The sequence below is a fragment of the Manihot esculenta genome, chromosome 11, assembly GCF_001659605.2.
Source record: "Manihot esculenta cultivar AM560-2 chromosome 11, M.esculenta_v8, whole genome shotgun sequence".
NCBI classification, from domain to species: Eukaryota; Viridiplantae; Streptophyta; class Magnoliopsida; order Malpighiales; family Euphorbiaceae; genus Manihot; species Manihot esculenta.
The window spans coordinates 32,713,770-32,733,720 of record NC_035171.2 but is presented as its reverse complement, the minus strand read 5'-3'; the positions used below and the strand labels follow the sequence as shown (position 1 = coordinate 32,733,720).

General features: G+C 32.8%; 4 protein-coding genes across 6 annotated transcripts; all 4 read right to left on the bottom strand.

Annotated features, from left to right (window-relative positions):
• Positions 1 to 1,219: 1,219 nt before the first annotated feature.
• LOC110627080 (receptor protein kinase CLAVATA1) lies at positions 1,220 to 3,755 on the bottom strand. Of its 2 annotated transcripts, XM_021773315.2 has the most exons (2): positions 1,858 to 3,755; positions 1,537 to 1,730 (listed from the first exon to the last, which is right to left on the bottom strand). In XM_021773315.2, the coding sequence occupies exons 1-2, from the start codon at positions 3,320 to 3,322 to the stop codon at positions 1,684 to 1,686; spliced, it is 1,512 nt and encodes a 503-aa protein (XP_021629007.1). In that variant the 5' UTR covers positions 3,323 to 3,755; the 3' UTR covers positions 1,537 to 1,683. The 2 variants fall into 2 exon arrangements, with proteins under 2 accessions (XP_021629006.1, XP_021629007.1); XM_021773314.2 differs by having other exon boundaries at positions 1,220 to 3,755.
• A 139-nt stretch (positions 3,756 to 3,894) lies between these two features.
• On the bottom strand, positions 3,895 to 6,390 carry LOC110627082 (DNA polymerase epsilon subunit 3). The gene is made up of 3 exons (XM_021773317.2): positions 6,138 to 6,390; positions 5,894 to 6,012; positions 3,895 to 4,386 (listed from the first exon to the last, which is right to left on the bottom strand). The coding sequence occupies exons 1-3, from the start codon at positions 6,320 to 6,322 to the stop codon at positions 4,205 to 4,207; spliced, it is 486 nt and encodes a 161-aa protein (XP_021629009.1). The 5' UTR covers positions 6,323 to 6,390; the 3' UTR covers positions 3,895 to 4,204.
• A 930-nt stretch (positions 6,391 to 7,320) lies between these two features.
• On the bottom strand, positions 7,321 to 10,931 carry LOC110627081 (glucan endo-1,3-beta-glucosidase 14). Of its 2 annotated transcripts, XR_002489827.2 has the most exons (4): positions 10,681 to 10,930; positions 9,365 to 10,398; positions 9,123 to 9,278; positions 7,321 to 7,531 (listed from the first exon to the last, which is right to left on the bottom strand). XR_002489827.2 is itself a non-coding variant. In XM_021773316.2 (3 exons), exons 1-3 carry the CDS (start codon positions 10,733 to 10,735, stop codon positions 9,222 to 9,224), a joined length of 1,146 nt encoding a protein of 381 aa, XP_021629008.1. In that variant the 5' UTR covers positions 10,736 to 10,931; the 3' UTR covers positions 9,122 to 9,221. The 2 variants fall into 2 exon arrangements, 1 of the variants encoding a protein (XP_021629008.1); XM_021773316.2 differs by lacking the exon at positions 7,321 to 7,531 and having other exon boundaries at positions 9,122 to 9,278; positions 10,681 to 10,931.
• A 3,692-nt stretch (positions 10,932 to 14,623) lies between these two features.
• On the bottom strand, positions 14,624 to 18,200 carry LOC110626774 (ferredoxin, root R-B2). Its single transcript, XM_021772850.2, has 2 exons — positions 18,002 to 18,200; positions 14,624 to 15,291 (listed from the first exon to the last, which is right to left on the bottom strand). Exon 2 carries the CDS (start codon positions 15,281 to 15,283, stop codon positions 14,831 to 14,833), a length of 453 nt encoding a protein of 150 aa, XP_021628542.1. The 5' UTR covers positions 15,284 to 15,291; positions 18,002 to 18,200; the 3' UTR covers positions 14,624 to 14,830.
• Between the last annotated feature and the right edge of the window lie 1,751 nt (positions 18,201 to 19,951).

Sequence of the window (19,951 nt, the reverse complement as noted above, 5' to 3'; positions counted from 1 at the left end):
GTCATACAAGCTTATGAATTTTAAAAATAAGTTTATATATATATATATTTATCTTGTATAAACTCAGCTTAAAAGTTAAAAGGATAAACTAGAGATCAATTTATCGTAAGTTAATTTGGTTAAATATTTCACTATATTACTCTTGTTTAGTTTTATATCTTTACTATACACTTTGTCTAATGTTCATTTTAGTAATTTTAAAAATGGGTGCATTCATAATTTTTTTTTTTTTAATTTATCAATCACTAAAGATCTTAATTAAATATCTATTTGCTTAAAATTTTAATGCTTATAAGCTTAAAATATCTTATAAGCACTAAATATCTATGAGCTAATTTAATAGTAAGTAAAACACACTTATTTTTTTTTCTTTAAAAAACTTTCTTATGTTTGTTCGAAGTTATTGAGAACTTATGTATGATTTGATCATAAAAATGTTCAAAGTTTTTTCTAACTATTTTTTTTTTCTCATCATATGATTAAAAAAACAGATTGAACTCATAATTTCAAACACCGTGCAAGAAATCCAATCCCAACTATTCGAGAGCCTATGCTTAAAGTTCAATGACATTAATTATTAATTATATTGTAATAATATAGTAACATGCGTTGTTATGAATATCAAAAAGAAAAGCTGGTTAAAATTTCTAAACTTAATGCATTTGTGAAAAATAATTTATATTTGAATTCAAATACTTTTCATAAAAAATATTTTCTATAGAAAATATTTCAATAAAAATAATTTATTTTTATTTTTTAATTTTATTTTTAAAAAATAATGTATACTAGCAAAATAAAGGTTTAATAAATTTTTAAAATGCATTTTTAAAAATATAATCATTTTTTTAAAATAATTTAAATTTTCTTTTAATTAAAAAAATATTTTTTATTAACTAATTTTTTAAATATTTTAAACGTTAGAAAATATAAAAATATTTTCCATGAAACAAATCAAGTCTAAGTTTGACTCCCATTTCTCTTCCTAACTATTCTACCAAATCAGAGTTCATAGCAAGAACGGTTGGCTTGAAAATGTTGAATGTATTCTACCCAGCAATGCTTCTGTATCTGTACAGAAACCTCCAATCCGAACCTCTTGCATGAAAGACATTGCTTATTCCTGTCGTATTAAAGTTGGTAATATGGACCTAGTTATAAGTATTCTCTGTTAAGAACAGTTCCTCGAGGGATTCTATGCATGCAGCCCTTCTGTAGATTATATGCAAACAATACTATCAACTAGATACAGTTCAAACCCATCAAGCTTTAATCACATAACATTACTCTCTTTCAAGCAGGATGGATTTTTTTTGCCAACTATTAACAAAGCTTGAGATACTTTTATGCTAATATAGATTGGTGGACAGCATTACAGGAGACATACTGTAATTAAGCTGACTGTAAGCTTTTGAATACTCTGCCAGCCCCTGTAGCTATGGCGGCTGTTAGAAGTTTGATTTGAGTTTACAGGAGACTGGCAAGAAATGTTGTGGGGAGAGCAGAGATAAGGGTTTCCCGAGAATGAACTGTCATCAAATGCAAGAAGCTGTCCACTGGATGGAACTCTTCCTGACAGATTATTATTAGAGACATCAAGCTTTGCCAGGCTTAACATGTATTGAATTTCACTTGGTACTTGTCCGCTGAGGTGGTTTTCAGAAACATTCAGGAATGCAAGATTCTTCAGCGCAGCAATTCCGCTTGGAATCTCTCCATTGAGGCTGTTTCTACTAAAATCCAAAGATGTTAGAGAAGTACAATTAGAAATGGAAGGTGGAATTGCACCACTGAGATTATTGGTGCTAAGATTGATTCCTGAAAGAAATTTGAGGTTTAATATTGCTTCAGAAATTTCACCATAAAATCTGTTCCTGTCAAGCAACAGTGTCTTCAAGTTCTGTAAGTTTCCAATAGCAGGAGGAATTCTTCCTGTTATTCCATTGCTAGACAGTTCTAGTAATTCGAGTGCATTGCTGGACATATTTGACGGAAGCTCACCGGAGAAATTGTTATTGTTCAACTCGATAATGGTTGATGCAGGCATATTGAAGATTCCAGCAGGGATTGTTCCGTCGAGTCTGTTATTCTGTAAACGGATTTTGGTCAAGTTCTTGCAGTTACCTAGCTCCTCAGGAATTGGTCCATAGAAGAAATTATTCATGAGAATAAATTCAGAGAGCTTCCCTCCTTTGCACAAATTCGGAGGAATCGGTCCTGTGAGACGATTGAAAGAAACATCTAGATGTGTAAGCTTCTCATTCCAGCCAAGATTCTCAGGGAGCTCAGATGTGAAGTTGTTTCCCCATATATGAAGCACCTTGAGATTTGGCAGATCGCCGATGCACGCAGGTATTCGACCAGACAGATTGTTTTTGAACAAATGGATCAATGTGACATTCTTTAACTTGCAGAAGCTCCCCGGTATCTCTCCACTGAGTTGGTTGATTGAAAGATCAAGGAACTCCAAGCTAATTAGCCCTGAAAGCTCATGGGGAATAGCCGCAGAAAGAGAATTCATTTGGATATACAGGTACTGTAAATGCTTTAATTGTCCTAAACTCACCGGAATCTGACCAGAGAGGTTACAGAACGCCATATCAAGAACTTCAAGGGAAGTCAATGATCCAAACTCAGGTGGAATACCTCCTTCATAAGAATTGTAATAGCCAAGGAACAAATATTTTAATTGCTTCATTTGAGCCAAGCCTGCTGGAATCTTGCCAGAGAGATCATTGCCGTTGCAACCAAAATATTCCAAGCTCTGAATGTTGGAGTAGGAATCAGGTATTCTCCCAGAGAAGTAGTTCCCACCCAGATGAAGATGCTTGAGATTCTTGAGGTTCTCGAGCTCAGTAGGCAGTGGACCTGAGAAGTTGTTGTTGTAGATGTCAAGTACCTCAAGCGAAGTCATGCCGAGAGCGATCTCTCCAGGGAAGTTGCCCATAAACAAATTATTAGAAATGTTGAGAATCTTTAGAGACGTGAGATTAGCCATCTCCACAGGGATTCTTCCGGTGAGATTATTAGAGGCCAATATCATAATCTCTACGTTGTTCAAGAGCCCAATCTCAGGAGGAAGTGAACCAGAGAGATTGTGAGCCGACACGTTGAGAGATACCACTCTGTTACCCCCATCGCATGCAACTCCAGAGAAGGAGCAATGAGCAGAGGTTGATTCCCTTGAAGAATCCCAGTCCTCGAGCCGAGAGTCCCTTGCCCCTGTCATGGAGGATTTCAGCTTTAGCAGAACTTCAAGGTCGCCACCGCAGGCACTGCTGATCGCAAATACAAGAATAAGAAGCAGCTGCAGCGAAATTCTCATTCCTTGTTTTCACTCAACAGCTTTACTCCTTATGTTGTTTTCCTCTCAATGAAACATGGCTTTCAAATTATAATACTAGAAGCAGTTGTTCAAAGAACCATATAATCAAACCCCTAGAGAGAGAAAAAAAAGGAAAAGGAAAAAAGAGCAGAGCATCAAATGTGAGGCCTTTTCTTTCCCCTTTTCAAAATGAATTTTGTTGGTGCTGTCTTAATTTACTTCTAACACGAAAAGATAATAAATACTTGGCATTATCCAGCTCTTGACACTCGCAACACAGCAATTCTGCTATGGAATATCTTTAACAAAAGCGATACTAGAATATCTTTGTGCCTTTTTTTTTTTTGTTTTGTGTATGCTATGTTCAGAACGAAAGAAATTGGTGTCAATGATATTCTGGAGTAATTTTATGCTATCCTCAAAGTTTTGGCAATTAAGCTGTGCTAACAAGATAAGCTTTATTTTTAACTTTAATTCAAATGGTTGGAGAACCAGGTTCACATTCTATTATTCTCCAAATAAAAAGCAGCAGAGAGGAACTCACAATTAGAGGAATCCAAGCCAGAATAAAATTCGAGGGTAGAAAAACCTATATGGACCTTTCATAGATGCTCAGGAGTATTAACGTTTCACATAGCCAGTTCTGCACAGCAAATTCCTTCTCAACTTTTTGCTAAGGAGTAACATCAAGAGGCGAAAAAACCACTAGAATAATTAAGAGCCACAGTTCTACAGCCGACATAAAGACATAAGTGGAACAGCTAGCTTTCTAATTATCTACCTACGAATAGAAGTTCAAACTAGAGTGCTGCTCCATTTTTGTCTCCCTAGCCAGGTAAGCAACAATATTGTTCCTTGCTGCAAGTGTCATTCTTCTCTATATCAGTCATCTTTCTTCTGTTTGCTTTTACCCTCACTTTTCTTGGAAGGCTCTTCTACTTTCCTCTTCTTTTTTACTTCATTGGTTTCTGATGCCCCTGTCTTTTTTCCAGTCTCTGATGCCCCCGCCTTTTTTCCTGTCTCTGATGCTCCTGCCTTTTTGCCAACATTTTTCCGCTTAAAATCTAGCCATAAAACCCATGAATTTTTCATCAGTAAAGATTACTTCTTGTATTGGCATTGCACATTTTCTTTTATGATAAAAGATCCTATAGCATAATATACAAGCCAATAACACAGAGAACTCCCAAGAAATTCTACCCAAAGATTAAAACTACTGAATGTTGAAAGATTCATATTGTGGATAATGGAATTCAAGTTGAAAGAAAGATAATATGCATTTAGAGAGAAATAGGCATATTACTATGTTACTCTGGATCAAATTACGTGACTAATTGTGAGAATAAATATTTCTTAAACACTATAAAAGAGAAACTGCATGCCATACAGGTATGCAGGTAGAATAAAAGATTTGAGATTGAATCCTCAAGATATAACTAAAAGGCATCAAGAACAAAAAATGACACGTTATTGAGAAGTGCTAAGTGCCTGCCTCCCTGGGGGCATCTAATATAATTAGAGCACAAACAACTTCATATGCAATCAACATTACATCTCTTCCCCTCTTTAAGATTTACTGAAAACTAAGAGACAGATGACACCTCATCTTAGACTTGCAGCTCATGCATCAGTTACAAACTGCTCCGTTCAAGAGATAAAGTGGTATCATATTGGTAAAAACATTGCACCAAAAATTGCAACCTTTAATTTCCTCAGCTGTAGAATGCAATTATATTCCACTCATTATGGTGGTTATTAACAAAATAGTATTTACTTTCCTAAAGAACATCCGATATTATACATATATATATATATATACACACAAACACACACATATATATATGAAATCTAGAAGTATAAACTGTTGCAGATGACTGCATAGAATTGAATTCCAATGCCACCAGAGCGTGCACTACAAAGAAGACATGTCAGAACTAAGTTCAATGTGTGAACACATCACACTATTTGACACAGGCTTGGTATACGAAAATGCATTAAAGTCCCAAAAAATAGTGCAGTGGTATCTTCTGGCATGCTGCAAGACATGCCATAAAGGAATACTTGACTAAGAGGTGGCGGATTTAGATCGGCTTCTCCAAGCAATGCGAGATGAGCAGTTAGGTGCATAGCTATTTTTATTCAAATGAAAAAACTTCTACATGGTGTGGTAAACCATTTACCACATCTGCAATAAAGAAAAAAAATATACATCAACCGTGGTCACAATATAGCTTTTAAATTTTACTGTCATGCTCTCTATAAGCATTCAACTACTAATGCTAGCACAGAGACCTTCAATACCAAAAGGGGAAGATTTGCACAGAGACTGTAAAGAAGATAATTGTTGAAAGTTACCATCTTACATATGGGGCTAAAACGGGATTTAATTCACCAAATAAAAGCATCCAATTAAATATTGTGGTCACCAAAATTAGATTACTAGATACTGTCATATTCCGTAAAGATCACTAATTTAGCAGCCAAAAAGAAAAAAAAAAAACATAATGAAGAATATAAATACTAGGATTAGGAGAGATTCTAAGTCCACAATAAAACTCAACATTCAGTTACCATCAAGGGAGGCTTTGATAGGCCCAACAAACTCAGTAAATTCAATTTCTTCAAGCGCCTTTAACACATCATTGGCATTGATCGTTTGCCTTTTCGATTCTTTACATATATCATTAGCCCTGCACGAAATTGACCAAATAATAAGAAACTAATAAAAGTCGGATCAAAAACCCTAAATTACAAGTGAAAATGGGAAGGAAAAGAAGGTAAAATTGAAACTTCGCGAGAAAATTTTTTTCCTTACGTAGCTGATAGATAGTGAATGAAGATTCTCGCGCTTTCGGAGAAAGCAAGGAGAGCATCTTTGTGGATGTTAAGATCGCCGTCGGTGGAGCAATGGGAGAGCTTATCCTTGACCACCCGACGGACTATAGCCTTAGGCAGCTCCTCCACCTCCGGTACCACTTTTTCCACTTTCTCCGACTCCATCTCTCTCTTTCAGTGGCTAAAGCAGAATTGATTTTCTCTTTGTGCCACCATTTCAAAGGCAATTTTAGGGCTTACCGATTGGATGCTATGTTTCCCGCCATTTGGAGGCATTGGTTAATTGGGCCTAATCTATGTTTTGGGCTTCCAAATTCTAGGCCCATTATGGTTTTATTGAATATTATATAATTCAAATTTTGTATTTCTTATGCAAATATTAAATTATTAGGATTAATTATCACTTTTTGAGAAAAAAAAAAGACCTCATGAATTTTATTTTAATTTTAATTTTTCAAAATGACGTTTTTAAAACTTCATTTTTCAATTTTCCAAAAGAATATTATTCACTCTACTTCCTCTCAAGTGAAAACAAACATAATTTTCACTCTAATATAATATAATGATTCACTAATAAATAAAAAATAAAAAGACTAAATAATACATATATAAATTTATCAAGATTGAAATTTTCGTGCTCTTTAACTAAAACCTAATGTCATATTAAATATTGTGATTATATATCTTCCAAATTATAATTAATAAAATTAAAAAAAATTCAGCAGGTATTTAGATTTTATTTTCATTAATATAATATTTTAATTTTTACTCGCTTGGATATATGAATTAACTTATACCCGCGCAAGATTTTTTTATTTATTTGAAACTAAAAACACTTATATTAGATTTAATTTTAGAATAATCTTTAATAATCAAGGAGATAAATTTATTAATAATAGTTCCAATAATAATAACACCAAATATATACCAAATAGATTGGTATATATTTAATAGATTATTCAATAATTGAGCATTCCCTCATAGTAATACAAGATATTTGAAATTGAAATTGTAAGATATTATTATCCTATCCTTCAGATTTTTATTTATACAATATAACAAAAATAAAGCAGCTCAAACAATCCATTTTTCATAAAATTCCAATTAAGCTGTCTGCTCCATTTCCAAGAACCCCAAAACACAAATATAAAAATAGCTGAAGCTTATCATAACCAACTTTTCTTTATTGGAAATCTGTCAAAAGAATTAGTATTTTTCATGTAATAAACTTTCTATTAACTTTAACCTATAGATGAATTACCATTCCAGGATTCAACCTTAGTGATTATGTTTTTATTATTTTACACAAGGAAACTTGTAAAGAGATGAGATGCTCTGCCCACTGCTGGAAAAATTCCTGCTGCCATTTTTCTCCTGCATATTGATTACAATAAAGCCATGTTAATCACATGTGTAAACAATAATAAGTCAACATATTCAGATCACATCTTTAAAAAGATTATAATTTAATTTTGCTGTCATTTGAAGAATTCAACCTCCAACAAGCACATTGGTTGGCACCCTTTTTCAAGTGATTGGCCTACCAAAATCAGCCACCAAGCCAACAAGGTAACAGCTTTATCATTTATAAATTTATTTCCTGGTCAGCTTCTTCAACCCCAACTACTTAGTACAGCTAGCCTTTCCAATCCATGAAATGATCATAATCATGCACAATCTGATAAACCCAATTTCATATGAAAGTCAAGTAGCAATTTGGGACCCCAGAGAGAGACTTTTGATGGAATGATCAAATTAGCAGCAGAATATGAAAGTTCATGAATCATGATTTGTTCAGCAACTGGGAAATTAAATGAAATATTATGGTAGCTACAAAGTCTCTTTTGTTGAAGGGATCATCAAGTGGAATCATCTATGCTGTCAATCTTATCCCCTACAGGAACATTGCTGATGCAAGATTAGCATCTCATGTGTATGCAAGGTGTCCTTGATGTTGATATCCACCAACCCACTTTATTCTCAAGTATCAATTGATATTAACCCATTTTTGAATATTTTCTCTCTAACATAATATATAATAATTCTTACAGTTGATCATTTGATTTGAAGCCACCAAACTTATGCAGAAGAATCGAAAAGTACCATCAAAATAACATAACAAAATTGTGTCATTTGTTTTAGCCTTTCAAGATCAAGAAAAATAGCCAAGGCAAATGATAATGACATGATTATAAGATATTACATTAGCAAATTGATTGTAATGGTAATTTGATCCAAGACCCTTCTGCTATTCATGTAAACTGAGAAGAAGAGGTCACCGGATAACAATTTTTTGCCTGATGATGTGAACTTGGAACAGACATGGATGATCCTACATATTCTAATTTGGGATGGAGATGAAAGGCAAAAGACAAAAATGATGAAACAGAAGGAGAGAGATGGAGAGTTATTTGTGTGAAATGGGAACCGAAAGATGGACCGTAATGTCTTTTCATGATAGAAGCAAGTTTGGACTTTTGTCTAGTTGAAGATAACCAGAATTTTGAGCAAAGAAAGATTCACATGCATGATTGAAGGTGGAGATAAGAAGGACGGAGAATGGAGATCCATCAATATATCTTTCTAATAAAAAATAACAAAAATTATAAACTATCCCTAAATTGGTCGTCAATACAGAAGCCTGCATACATCATCAAGCATTCACTTGATGCTGGGTACAAAATGTTCTGAAAATGATTCAGAAATCTTAACCATATGATTTTCAGATTATTCTAAGATCAATGGTATCCAAAGTAGGCTGATCCTTATCATGTGATCAGCTAATTCTAGCAGAGCAGTCAGCTTCCAAAGTTAGATCAAAGAAATAGGGGAGGGGAATATATGGACTTTCTTCACTTCTCATAGATATGCATATGATTGTTGGAAAATTTAACCCAGATTCTATAGTTGGATGACTAACTCATGATGGTTTTTGCTCCAAATGACAAAAGGAATTGAACCTCACCTTAAGAAACAAAAACAAAAAACTCCTCTTGCAGTTATATGATCTCTAAGAAATTGATTCTGTTAGTCCCTCTCCTTCTACCAATGGATTGAGGTGCTCCTAAGCACAGGTTAAGCCGACCATAACATAGATCACCACACTCAATACAGACAAAACCTGCAGAACAAGGAACAATTCAGGACATGGCACTAGATGGATGGTTTTATTACAAGTTGAAATTTCTAGCTTCTGGAGACACTTACATTTATCTTGGATGCTGAAGAATAAGTTAACTCTGGAAGATAACCCTGTAATCCTATGTTATAAACTGGGGTGCCATCAGGGTAGAATAATCCGTAGTTCCTTTCTGATGTCGGACCAGGCTTTAAGTCCTCGTTAAAAAGTGCGAAAACGTAGACATCAACAGGAACTGATGGTTTTGCTGGTGTTCCTTGCTTCTCCTGAATTCTCTGCAGCAGATTACCATTATAAAGACCAGCATTTTGTGGTGTAGCTCCTGCTTCATCTGTATCCCCTTTAGATGGCCAACCTGTTTCTGAAACCCTTACTTCAATATCTGTATGCCCCATTGCTTTAATCGCTGAATACACAGCATCAATTTGAGCATACAACATATTATCATATTTCAAATTTGTATTTGGATCTGTCAAACCTTGGTTAGGCTGAAAAAGGACATAATCTAAAGAAACCTCACTTGGGTTATACTTGTATGCAAAATAAGGATATGCATTGATAAGGAAAGGAGAATTAATTTGAGAATGAAAATTCAAAAGTGGCTGAATATATTCAGCAAGATCTTGTCTGAAACTCCCAGAAGAAGGAGGGTAAGAGTTGGCTAAGATGTTGAGAGAATGAGCACTTGTGACAGTAACTTGCTTATCTAATCCAAGATTAACAAGAGCATGATACACTGTTTGCATAGCTGGGAGTAGATAAGACATTAATTGAGTATCATTGCTGTTAAAAACCTCATTTCCGACAGTAATGCAAGTGACTTTGGTCTGAGGGAGGTGGGTTTGAAGATGCTGTTGAATCCAATTTTGAGCTTTGATGGGGTCTGTCATGTTCTGAAGATACTCATTTCCAAGTCCAACAATGAAATCGACATTTGAATTTGAAAAGGCAAGTAGGACATTTGGATCAGCATCATAGAGTTTTACTCTTGTAATGTTTAGGGATTCAAGCAGAAGCGCAACTCTAGATGGAGATGGAAGATTGTTGGCAATCTGGCCATAGTTAATCCCAACACCACCGCTATAAATTGGAACAACTGAACCTGAAAAAAGAAAAGAAAAGAAAAAAACAACAGAGTTCAACATTTTAGATCAAGAAAAACCCAGAACAAAGAGAGACAGAGAGTTTTTTCCTGAGAAAATTTCAGAATTTTCAATTGTATAAAGATTAAACCAGAAAATGAAGCTAAAGTTGGTAGCAGGTCCCAATCCTATGCAAAAGAAAGAGTTTTTAAGTTTGAAGTAGCTTTCATTTTTCTATTGAAGAAGTTCCATTTTTAAAAGAAAGAAGCAGAGCCCAGAAAAGGAAGTTAAGAAGAACGAACCTGAAAGAAAGAGAAGCAAGAAAAGCAATCTAAAAAGGATAAAGCAGCTGGCCATGGCTGATCTGATCTTTGGTTAAACCAAGGCCACCACCTTACCTTACCTTAGCTCCACCAAGAACAGAACAGAACCCAAATGCACATGTACTTTTGTATTTATAATGTTGTCTTGAAGAGGCGGCTTGGCTTCCCTGTTATGAACTCAGCTTTCTTGCTGACGAGGCTCCACTCTGCAACTTTGATTTTTGTGTCTGTTCCAGTGGTTTGATTTTTGTCTCCACTTGTTTGCTTACACGTATGGGATTGGTCTAGTGTGTACATGTCTCTTTCTTTTATACAGTCACAGCAGATTTATTACCCCTCTTAATCCCAATTAATCAAATCAATTCATTAATAAACATTTGATTATAATTAATTAAAATCGATTCTAAAGTCAAAAATCTTTGTTTCAACTGTTAAATTTAACCAAGGATCTAAATAATAAAACATTAAAATTGAAAAAGAAAAAAAAAAAAAAATATATATATATATATATATATAATATTGGGCGGTGGAGGTAATGATCCAGTGTCGTCGGGTGATAACGAGTGATGGACAAGTGTCGGTCGGATAATCCTTGGAAGATGAAAAAATCTTGATCTTAAGCAGACTGCACGTGTCCGCCACCGTCCATCAGGTCGGCATCATTTCAGCTCCGCCCGTATAAAGAACGGAAAGGTCGGCTCTCCCTTTTTATTTCTATTTTTAGATTAATATTTATCTAATATTCGATTTACATAGACTTAAAGCAGAATAATTATATTATTTATTTAAAAAAATATTTTTAAATTAAAACTTTTATGCATACACATATTTAAATGGATGATAAACCCATTTAAATAGATTTAAAATTTTATTTTTTATTTTCCAATTTTTATTTTAAAAAAAATTAAGCTTTTATTAAAATTTAGCTAAATATAAATATAATTGATAATTTTTGAGTTAGATTTAACACAAAAATGAATTGGTATGTTGAGAATTTGTGGTGTGGTTGAGGCAGAATTATGGACCATATATCATGTTTTGAATGTGGTTTGAAGTAGGGGATAGCGAAAATTTATTATCCAAATTGATTTTTAAATTGCTGTTGCCTTATTGATTTGCCTTCATCTAGTATTAAACTCCTCTTGAATGTTGATTGTATGAATATTTTTCATGATGGTATAATAAATTAAAGTTTCTATCCCTTCTTTTCAAAAAAAAATAAAAGATGAATCGGTATATTTATGAGGCATGCATATTTATGAGGCATGCACATGAGACGTGAAGCAAGCTAAGAATATGGGTGGAAGACGCACATATCTAAACTCAGATCTTGGATCCTGCCTCGGAAGCATTAATTATTTATTGAACTCATTTTGAATAAACAATTTTAATACTATTCTCTAATTAATATAATGAAAATTTTAAAATTAGTTTAAAAAGTTAATTGGAGTGATATAATTAACATTAGAGCATAAAAAAATCTTAAAGAAATGTTAATAATAAAAGAGAGCAGCAGTAGGATCAGAATCTGAAGCCGGAATTTTAAGACATCATCGATGACCTTAAATGCTTTCAGAGGTCTGAATGCTTACCTCCTTAAAATTTGTCCTCGTTTTTTATATTCAAATAAATACATGAAATGTCTATGTCAGGAAAATTTCTTTTTTGGAAAAAGTTTTTTTGTCTGCGCAAAAACATTTTGGTTTGTTTAGTTACGGTAATTCAATTCAAAAATTTTAAGTTTTTATTAAATATTTAAATTTTATCTGTTTAATTAGTATTTTTTTTTAAGACTTTTTAAAATATCATAATCATTTCTTTTTTAATATACTTATTAAATTTAAACTTTACGAATTTTAATTAAGATGAGAGAAATAATAATTAATATAATAAATAAAATAAAAAGTATTGAATAATCACTTTTTGAAGTGATTGTCCATAATATTTTTCAAAAGGACAATACCCCTTGAGGAAGGAGAAGCTGCAAATAAATGAAAAGCAAGGAATATGTGTATATAAAAGAAAGATGAGTGTATTGACATTGGATTCTATTGAAAGCCACTTTGATATTTCTCAAAAGGTCAAAGCATCATTTCATGATTTTTAGACCAAGCTTTGGGAAGGCACTATAATCCCATTTTTAATTTTTTTTTTAGTTGCTAATTTCAATCATGATTCATGAGATCAATGATTTGAAACTTTATGTGTGATGCAAGTTTTTGAGTAAGTAGGAAAATCTTGCATTATCTTTGCTTCTATATCAAGTGTGTTACCTCATTCTCTTTTAATTTAACATTATTTATTTAAATTCCCATGAAATGACATTTATTATGTATTAGATATTATTTTTTTTATTTTTTAAAATATATTTTCAATGAAATTATTTCAGTCTCTAATTTCATGCGTCCACTTAAATTGTTTTTAATTAAACTTTTGGATGGAATCATAAATATAGTTCAAATGTCTATTATTTTGAACTTGTAATATGAACTAGTTTTTTCATATTATATTGAGCTTTAACAATGGAAAAAAAATAAACAACCATTTGCTCAATTTGCTGCACAAAAGAAAAAAAAATCTAAAATGTGAGGCTGTAGGCAACTCTAAATACACACAAATATATTATTCCAAAGTTGATTATTGTTGCTTGACCTTTTGGTTTGGTAGATATTGGATCCATAAAGCTGGCCTTTCTTTGAAAAGATGCACTTTTCTTTCATAGTTTTCCCATTTTCATCTTTTCAATTGGCAGCCAAAAAGAAGTGCTCTATCCTCCTGGAATATGGAATATGGAATATGGATGTCCCCCTAAGCCTTTTCAAGAAAGCTACATTTTTAGACTTGCACCCTCACCATTTACGAAGAATCACTTTCTTATCAAAATAAGAAGTTGTAACCTTTACTTGTTATTAAAGCTTGGCTGCCTTTCATTATTTTATGGTTTTTTTTTTCTAAAGATAGTAGTCCATTAATTAGAATAAAAAGTCTAAACTTTATAAATGTAGTCTAAATATTTAATTTTTAAAATTTAAAGTAAATAAAATAATAATAAAACTATTATCCAAATTTAAGAGACCTAAAATTTAATCCAATTGATCTGAAACCTACTTCATTATTAATTTTCTCAAGATATTAGAAATTTCTTCCAAACGTTCTCTTTAATCACTCTTCAACTATTTATGACGACGAAAATCTCATTTATTGAAGTTAAAATAAAAAAATCTCATATTTAATCACAAACACCTCATAAAGATTTAAAAAAAATCAGAATCACCGTACCTATAAATAAATATCACACAACTCAACTCAAATAGGAAACTTTCATATTGATGAGAAATTTCAATAGCAATGGAGACGGCAACTCTTTGGCATCCCAATCGCATATTGCGAATCGTCTCTCCTTGAGCTGCCATCATCCACATTTTTGCGGGCTTGAATGAGAGACATTAACCAGAGAGCTTCCACCAGCATACAATCCACAACAGAAGCACATGTAAAAAAACTTAAAAACTAAAAGATTTGAAGGTGGAGAGGAAAATTCACTCTCCGAATAGAGGTCCATAGAGGTCTTCCCTCACTTGAACAGGATAGAGAAAATTTGACAAAAATGCAATTGGCAAAGAAAATTGACTAAAAAAAAAAATCTTTTATAAAAGAAAAGTCCCACTCTAGAATCTAGACAGAGATTATAATTATTTTCTGGTATAATAACTATGAAAATTTTCTAAAATATAGCATACTTCTTATTATTAAAAATTTGAAAAGTTCGACCTAAAATTTCAATTTGTACAAACTTTGTTCCTCTATAACTATGTAGCAGTTGTGGTTATTGGCCTTTTCCATTTTCCTATTTGAATTTTTTAATTACCAAATCAGGAACTACTCTGATTTTGGAGACTCCAAGAGTAAACAGATCAGATCCTGACAGCTTGAAGATGGTCACATTTCATGAACTTAAAGTTTTTAGACAACAGAATCACCAGTACAATCTGGATGAATGAATATCACCAAATACTACTTATAGAAAAGAACTAAAAGTACCAAAGTTCCAAAAGAACCTTCACCATCATATGAATCCTTAACAGGCTTACACAAACTTCATAGTCTACTGAATTATGATAAACAATACTCAGCAAAGTTCACCCTCCTTGTGCGTGTGAATAACACAATCTGAAGTTGGGTAAGAAACACAAGTCAGCAGATAACCCCCCTCCATTTGATTCTCATCCAGGAAGGAACCATCAGATTGATCAACTGAGCCTGACACCATCTTCCCAGCACAAGTAGAGCAAGCTCCAGCCCTGCAAGAGTAGGGTAGCTCAACTCCTGCATTCTCAGCCGCATCTAGGATGTACGTATCATCGCTAGCTTCAAATTCGTGCTCTTCACCTTCTGGCCCAACCAGCTTAATTTTGTACACTGCCATTGATGCTTTAAAATTTTGGGAGCATTTCAAGCCAAAAGACTTGGAAATGTTCCTTACTGATCCCAGTGAAGATGGACTCTTCATAATGGTGCTAGCAAACTGATTTTTGGATGCAATTTTGACCAAGCATTGAGAGGGAACAGTTGCAGTTGCCATCTTTGCCCCTGAATCCAGAAAAAGCAAATGTCAGCTGGTTCCATTGGCACTCTCGACAATGCAAGAATTTGATTTATTTTTTCATCTTACATATCATTTAAAGGGATCAACTCAAGCAACAAAGAAACATCTTAAATAAAATCAAGCAACAAAGAAAAATAGTTCTGACATGAATGGAAACACCAGTATATCAAACTTCCATAGGAAACAAGTCCCCTCATGATGAGCTTGCAAAGGTTAAAGGACTAATACCTTTTTAAATAAACCAAATACAAGTAATAAACCAATCCCATCTACACAATCAGAATTCAGAATTAGCTTTTGTAATCACAAATTACTCAACACGAAGACAAAGTCCTCATAATCACACAAATTAATCAGATTTTCAACCTAAGTGTCATAGCAAAACGAAGAGGAGAAGAAGGGAGCTAAGGCCCAGGCTCTAACCTGGCCCTTAGCTACCTCCATCTCCGAAAATAACCTCAAGCATGGGTTAAATAACCCTAAAGTCACACGCGTGAAATGTATGCCCCACATCATTCGCAACAAAATGGAACGAAGTATCCATTTGTACAAGAGCAAGGCAATTCATGTTTGGAGCATTATGAGAAGAGGCAAAGCTAAGGGATTGCTGCTCTTCACTCGAAGCTCCATAGAATAAAAGGGATAGCAAGTGAGGAATCTTCAGGTTTCCCATTCTTGCTGAGATGAACAAAGCAGAAGAGATTAGAAACATGTATGTCAACACTTGATTAATAAATGAAACAGGTTTTCAAATACGGTTTTTGATAATATATTATGATGAAATTTGGCATAACAAATTTAAAATCTAGGTGAATTAAGAATCAAACTGAAAGGCTCCTACTGGGCTAAAATCAGAATATACCCACTTTAGTTGTGCAGAAATCCAAAAAAGTAGAACAATAAGATCAAAACGCCAAGTTCCACAAAAGGTCAAAACAGGTAAACAATGTACTATATTAAAGGCAGCATAAACTTGACACATATTCTGCGACTGAACTCAGATGCCATTTCCTGCAGTGAGAGATAGGACTTAGAAGCCTCTAATAAGGCTGGTGCTTTCACACTTTCAACCGACTGCTGTAGCTATTACAAAATACTGCAAGCTGATCCACTCCTGTCCTTACTACAACACTACTATTAGAAACCTACCCAACACCCCTTGCTGCGCTGCTGCACCATCTGCTATCGCTGCTTGGCTTGCACTTTGAAGCAAAAGGACGAAGATGAGCAGGAAGAGAATGCTATAATAAAAATGACAATCATTTTGGACTCATCATTACCCCTGTTTGCTTTTCTCCTTGGTTTCACAAGTGTTAATGCATTGTCCTACTATTAATATCTCATATTCAACAAAAACCCTGTCTCTTTGTCCCTCACAACATTACAACAAAATAAGGAACACTGCACTTAAGTGAAGAAAAGAAACTCAACATTTCCAATTGATCATAAAGTTTATGTAATAGACAAATGTTAACAATTTCACGCCATTTGTCAATGTGAAATTCACATAGTGCCATAAGCAAACAGATGTCACCTTGCACCATTGACTATTCTCCATCACATAACTCAACCAAGGTTTAACATGCGCGCGGAACACAATTAGTTAACTCTCCACCCTCCTACCTAACTTCAGTGGGACAGAAATTAGGCAATGGCATGTATGTAAAAATTGTAAACATGGACATAAATTGCCACAAATATCAGGACTAGTTTAAAGTTTCGTAATTCTTCTTTTTGCCATTTGAGATAACTATGTAGTTTCTTTCCTTTTTTTTTTTATTGGGGTAAGGGTATTCAGTCATACATCTCCATTCTCCCTCGCTAAACTGTCCACACTTGTTAACAAAATTAAAAAGGACCAAAAAGAAAAAAAAAAACAATGCCAAAGTTAGAATTTCCCCCCTTTTGTCATTAGCCGCATCCAAAATTTGAAGGAAAGGAAAATGAAGAACTGAGATATCTACAGAAGCTCAGCAATGGTATCAATGATTTGATGCAATTATAAGTTTCAATCAATGAGTAAGAATTAGATAACCGTTTAGTGTTTTCTTTTGATTTATGCATTTTGAATCCATGGATTTGGATCAAATACGTAAAAGGATCTGGTTTTTAATCAAATCCAAGATAAATATGAACACTTAAAAGAGAAGTAAGATTTAAAACAGAAAAACTATGTTACTGTAATGCACATTCAACCAAACAATAGATGTTTCATTGAAAACTTACCTCCATTTTAAATTTGAAATTTCTTCTATTAGGAAAATAAAATATTTTTGTTAATTTCAAATTCAATATTTGAAATCTAAATTTCACAAATGAACAAAAACTAATTTTTCCTCCTTTTAATAAGATTTAAGGAACCTAAAAAAAAAGGAGAGAGAACATTTTCCGCTTTTAAAAAATGAAATGAACTATATACTGCAAAAAGATTCAACCTTTTGTCCTCAGTCCACGAAGCCCACTCGTGAAAAACACCTCACATAAATATAAACCAACAAACAAAGAATTTGAACTTCCACACCCCAAACAAAACAAACAGAATACATGATAAAACCCAAAAAAAGAGAAAAAAAAAAAAACTAGGAAGCAACCGACACAGGGTTGATCAAGAATAAGAGATCTCACATCTACCCATCAATCAAAACACATATATGGATATGAATACACACAGAGTGGTGAGAGGAGAGAGCTTACTGAGTAGGAGAGGATCAAAGAGGAGATTAAAGGGAGGCTAATGAGCTTGGCAAACGTAAAAAACGAGGTGGGTCAGAATTTATAGCTAAAAAGAGTCGGGAAGCCGATAGAGAGAGTGAAAGATCTGGTGGCTTTTGGAATCTTTTGAAAGGCAGAGGCGGCCTGGCGCAGAAAGATGCCCCCACGCTAAGGGCCAACACCCCTATTTCTTTACTTATTTAAGGTCTCAGCTTCCATAAAATTTGCTTACATAAAATGCAAAATTACATATTTATTTTAATAATATTAAAATATGTTCATAGTTATAAATAATAAAAAATTATATAATCTCAATAAAATTTAATTTTAAAATCTATTACATTATTATACTTTCCTTTTTAATTTTATATATTATAGATTGTTTTTTATATGACAGTTTATTACATAACTTTCTTATATATCCCACTAAAAATATATTATTTATTAATCATAATAATTTAAAACATATAGTAGTATGTGTATCTCGTGGATGATACATTAGAAAAAAAAAAGTATGTAGAATTTAATATTATAATTATTATATTAATTATAAACCTACTTTTAAGGAGATGACGCAATAATAATAAATAAAATATGAGTCTGTCGGTATTTTGACATGAATACTAGAATTTGCGATATTTAGGCAGTGTTTGATTAGGATTAAATTAATTAAGAAATTTTAAGTTCTCATAAGTGCAAATTTAAGTTATTTTTTTTTAATTTTTTAAAAATTTAAAGAATTTATTTTCTTAAAGTAAGAAATTATTTTAAAAAAATAAAGAAATTAAATTAAAAATTTTATAAAAAATTAAAATAAAATAATTTTTAAAATTTAAAAATATATTATTTTAAAAAATTATAAAATAAATCATGCTGGGAAAATATATTTAGTTACCCATTAAATTTGAGGAAAGTTGAATATTTTATATTTGTTGAGAAATTATTGATTACATTATTTTAATATTTTTGACTTAATAAAAGTATTAATTTCATCCAATAAAATATGAAATGGTTAAGCACTCCAAAGTGGACTTGAAGCTCACCGAAGAAGTCAAGATATGTGGGCCTCAACTTATTTAATTGCAACCTGCGAATCAGGTGATCGACTCGGAATCAGTATCAAGACATCAAATTTTGATTTTGATAAAATAAAATAAATATACCATGTCAAATCAAATCTACAGCTAATAATCAATGGAATTCAAATTAAGTACAACACTTAAATTAATACCAGCTCAAATTGAACGGTTGGTCATATCTACCAAAAAAAAATGTGAGCCATCAATATTATGATTTATTCAAATATAAAATTTAGTATTTTATGTCCTTGGTGCATTTTTTAATTAGGTGACGATGAATTCAAAATATTTTATTAATCTGTGCGAAATAATTTGATAATCATTTTAATTATTCTAACATTTAAATTAATAAATGTGTTGTTTTAAACTTTTAAATAATAAAAATAATATATTTTTTATTTTATAAATACTAAATCTCTTGTTTATAAAGTGAATCTGGAAGAAATATTATTATAGTGTAGTTAATAATTTCATTGAATTTGTTTGGCCACCATTTGCGGGGACCATGTTATTATCCATGTGTGATGCACGTGAATATCCATCTTCGAGTTGGTATCTATGTTATGAATTGCGATACATGCTGCCCAATTATGGTAAATTGGTAATAATATGATCATTTTGTGAAGAATGGGATGGGTAAAAGGGAGACAACCCAGTAGACTTGCCACATAATTTCTGCAATACAAAGCCAGCCATTGAACGAGTCTCCTGCAGTTGGGGTAGTAGTAGGTTTCCTTTTGAATACACCATAGAATTTGCTTCATAAAAAAGTGGCTTGGCATTACATTCAGGATAAAATAGTCTTTATCTGCAGACCAACTCTCTCAGTTGCTTTGTCCACGTAAACCTGTTA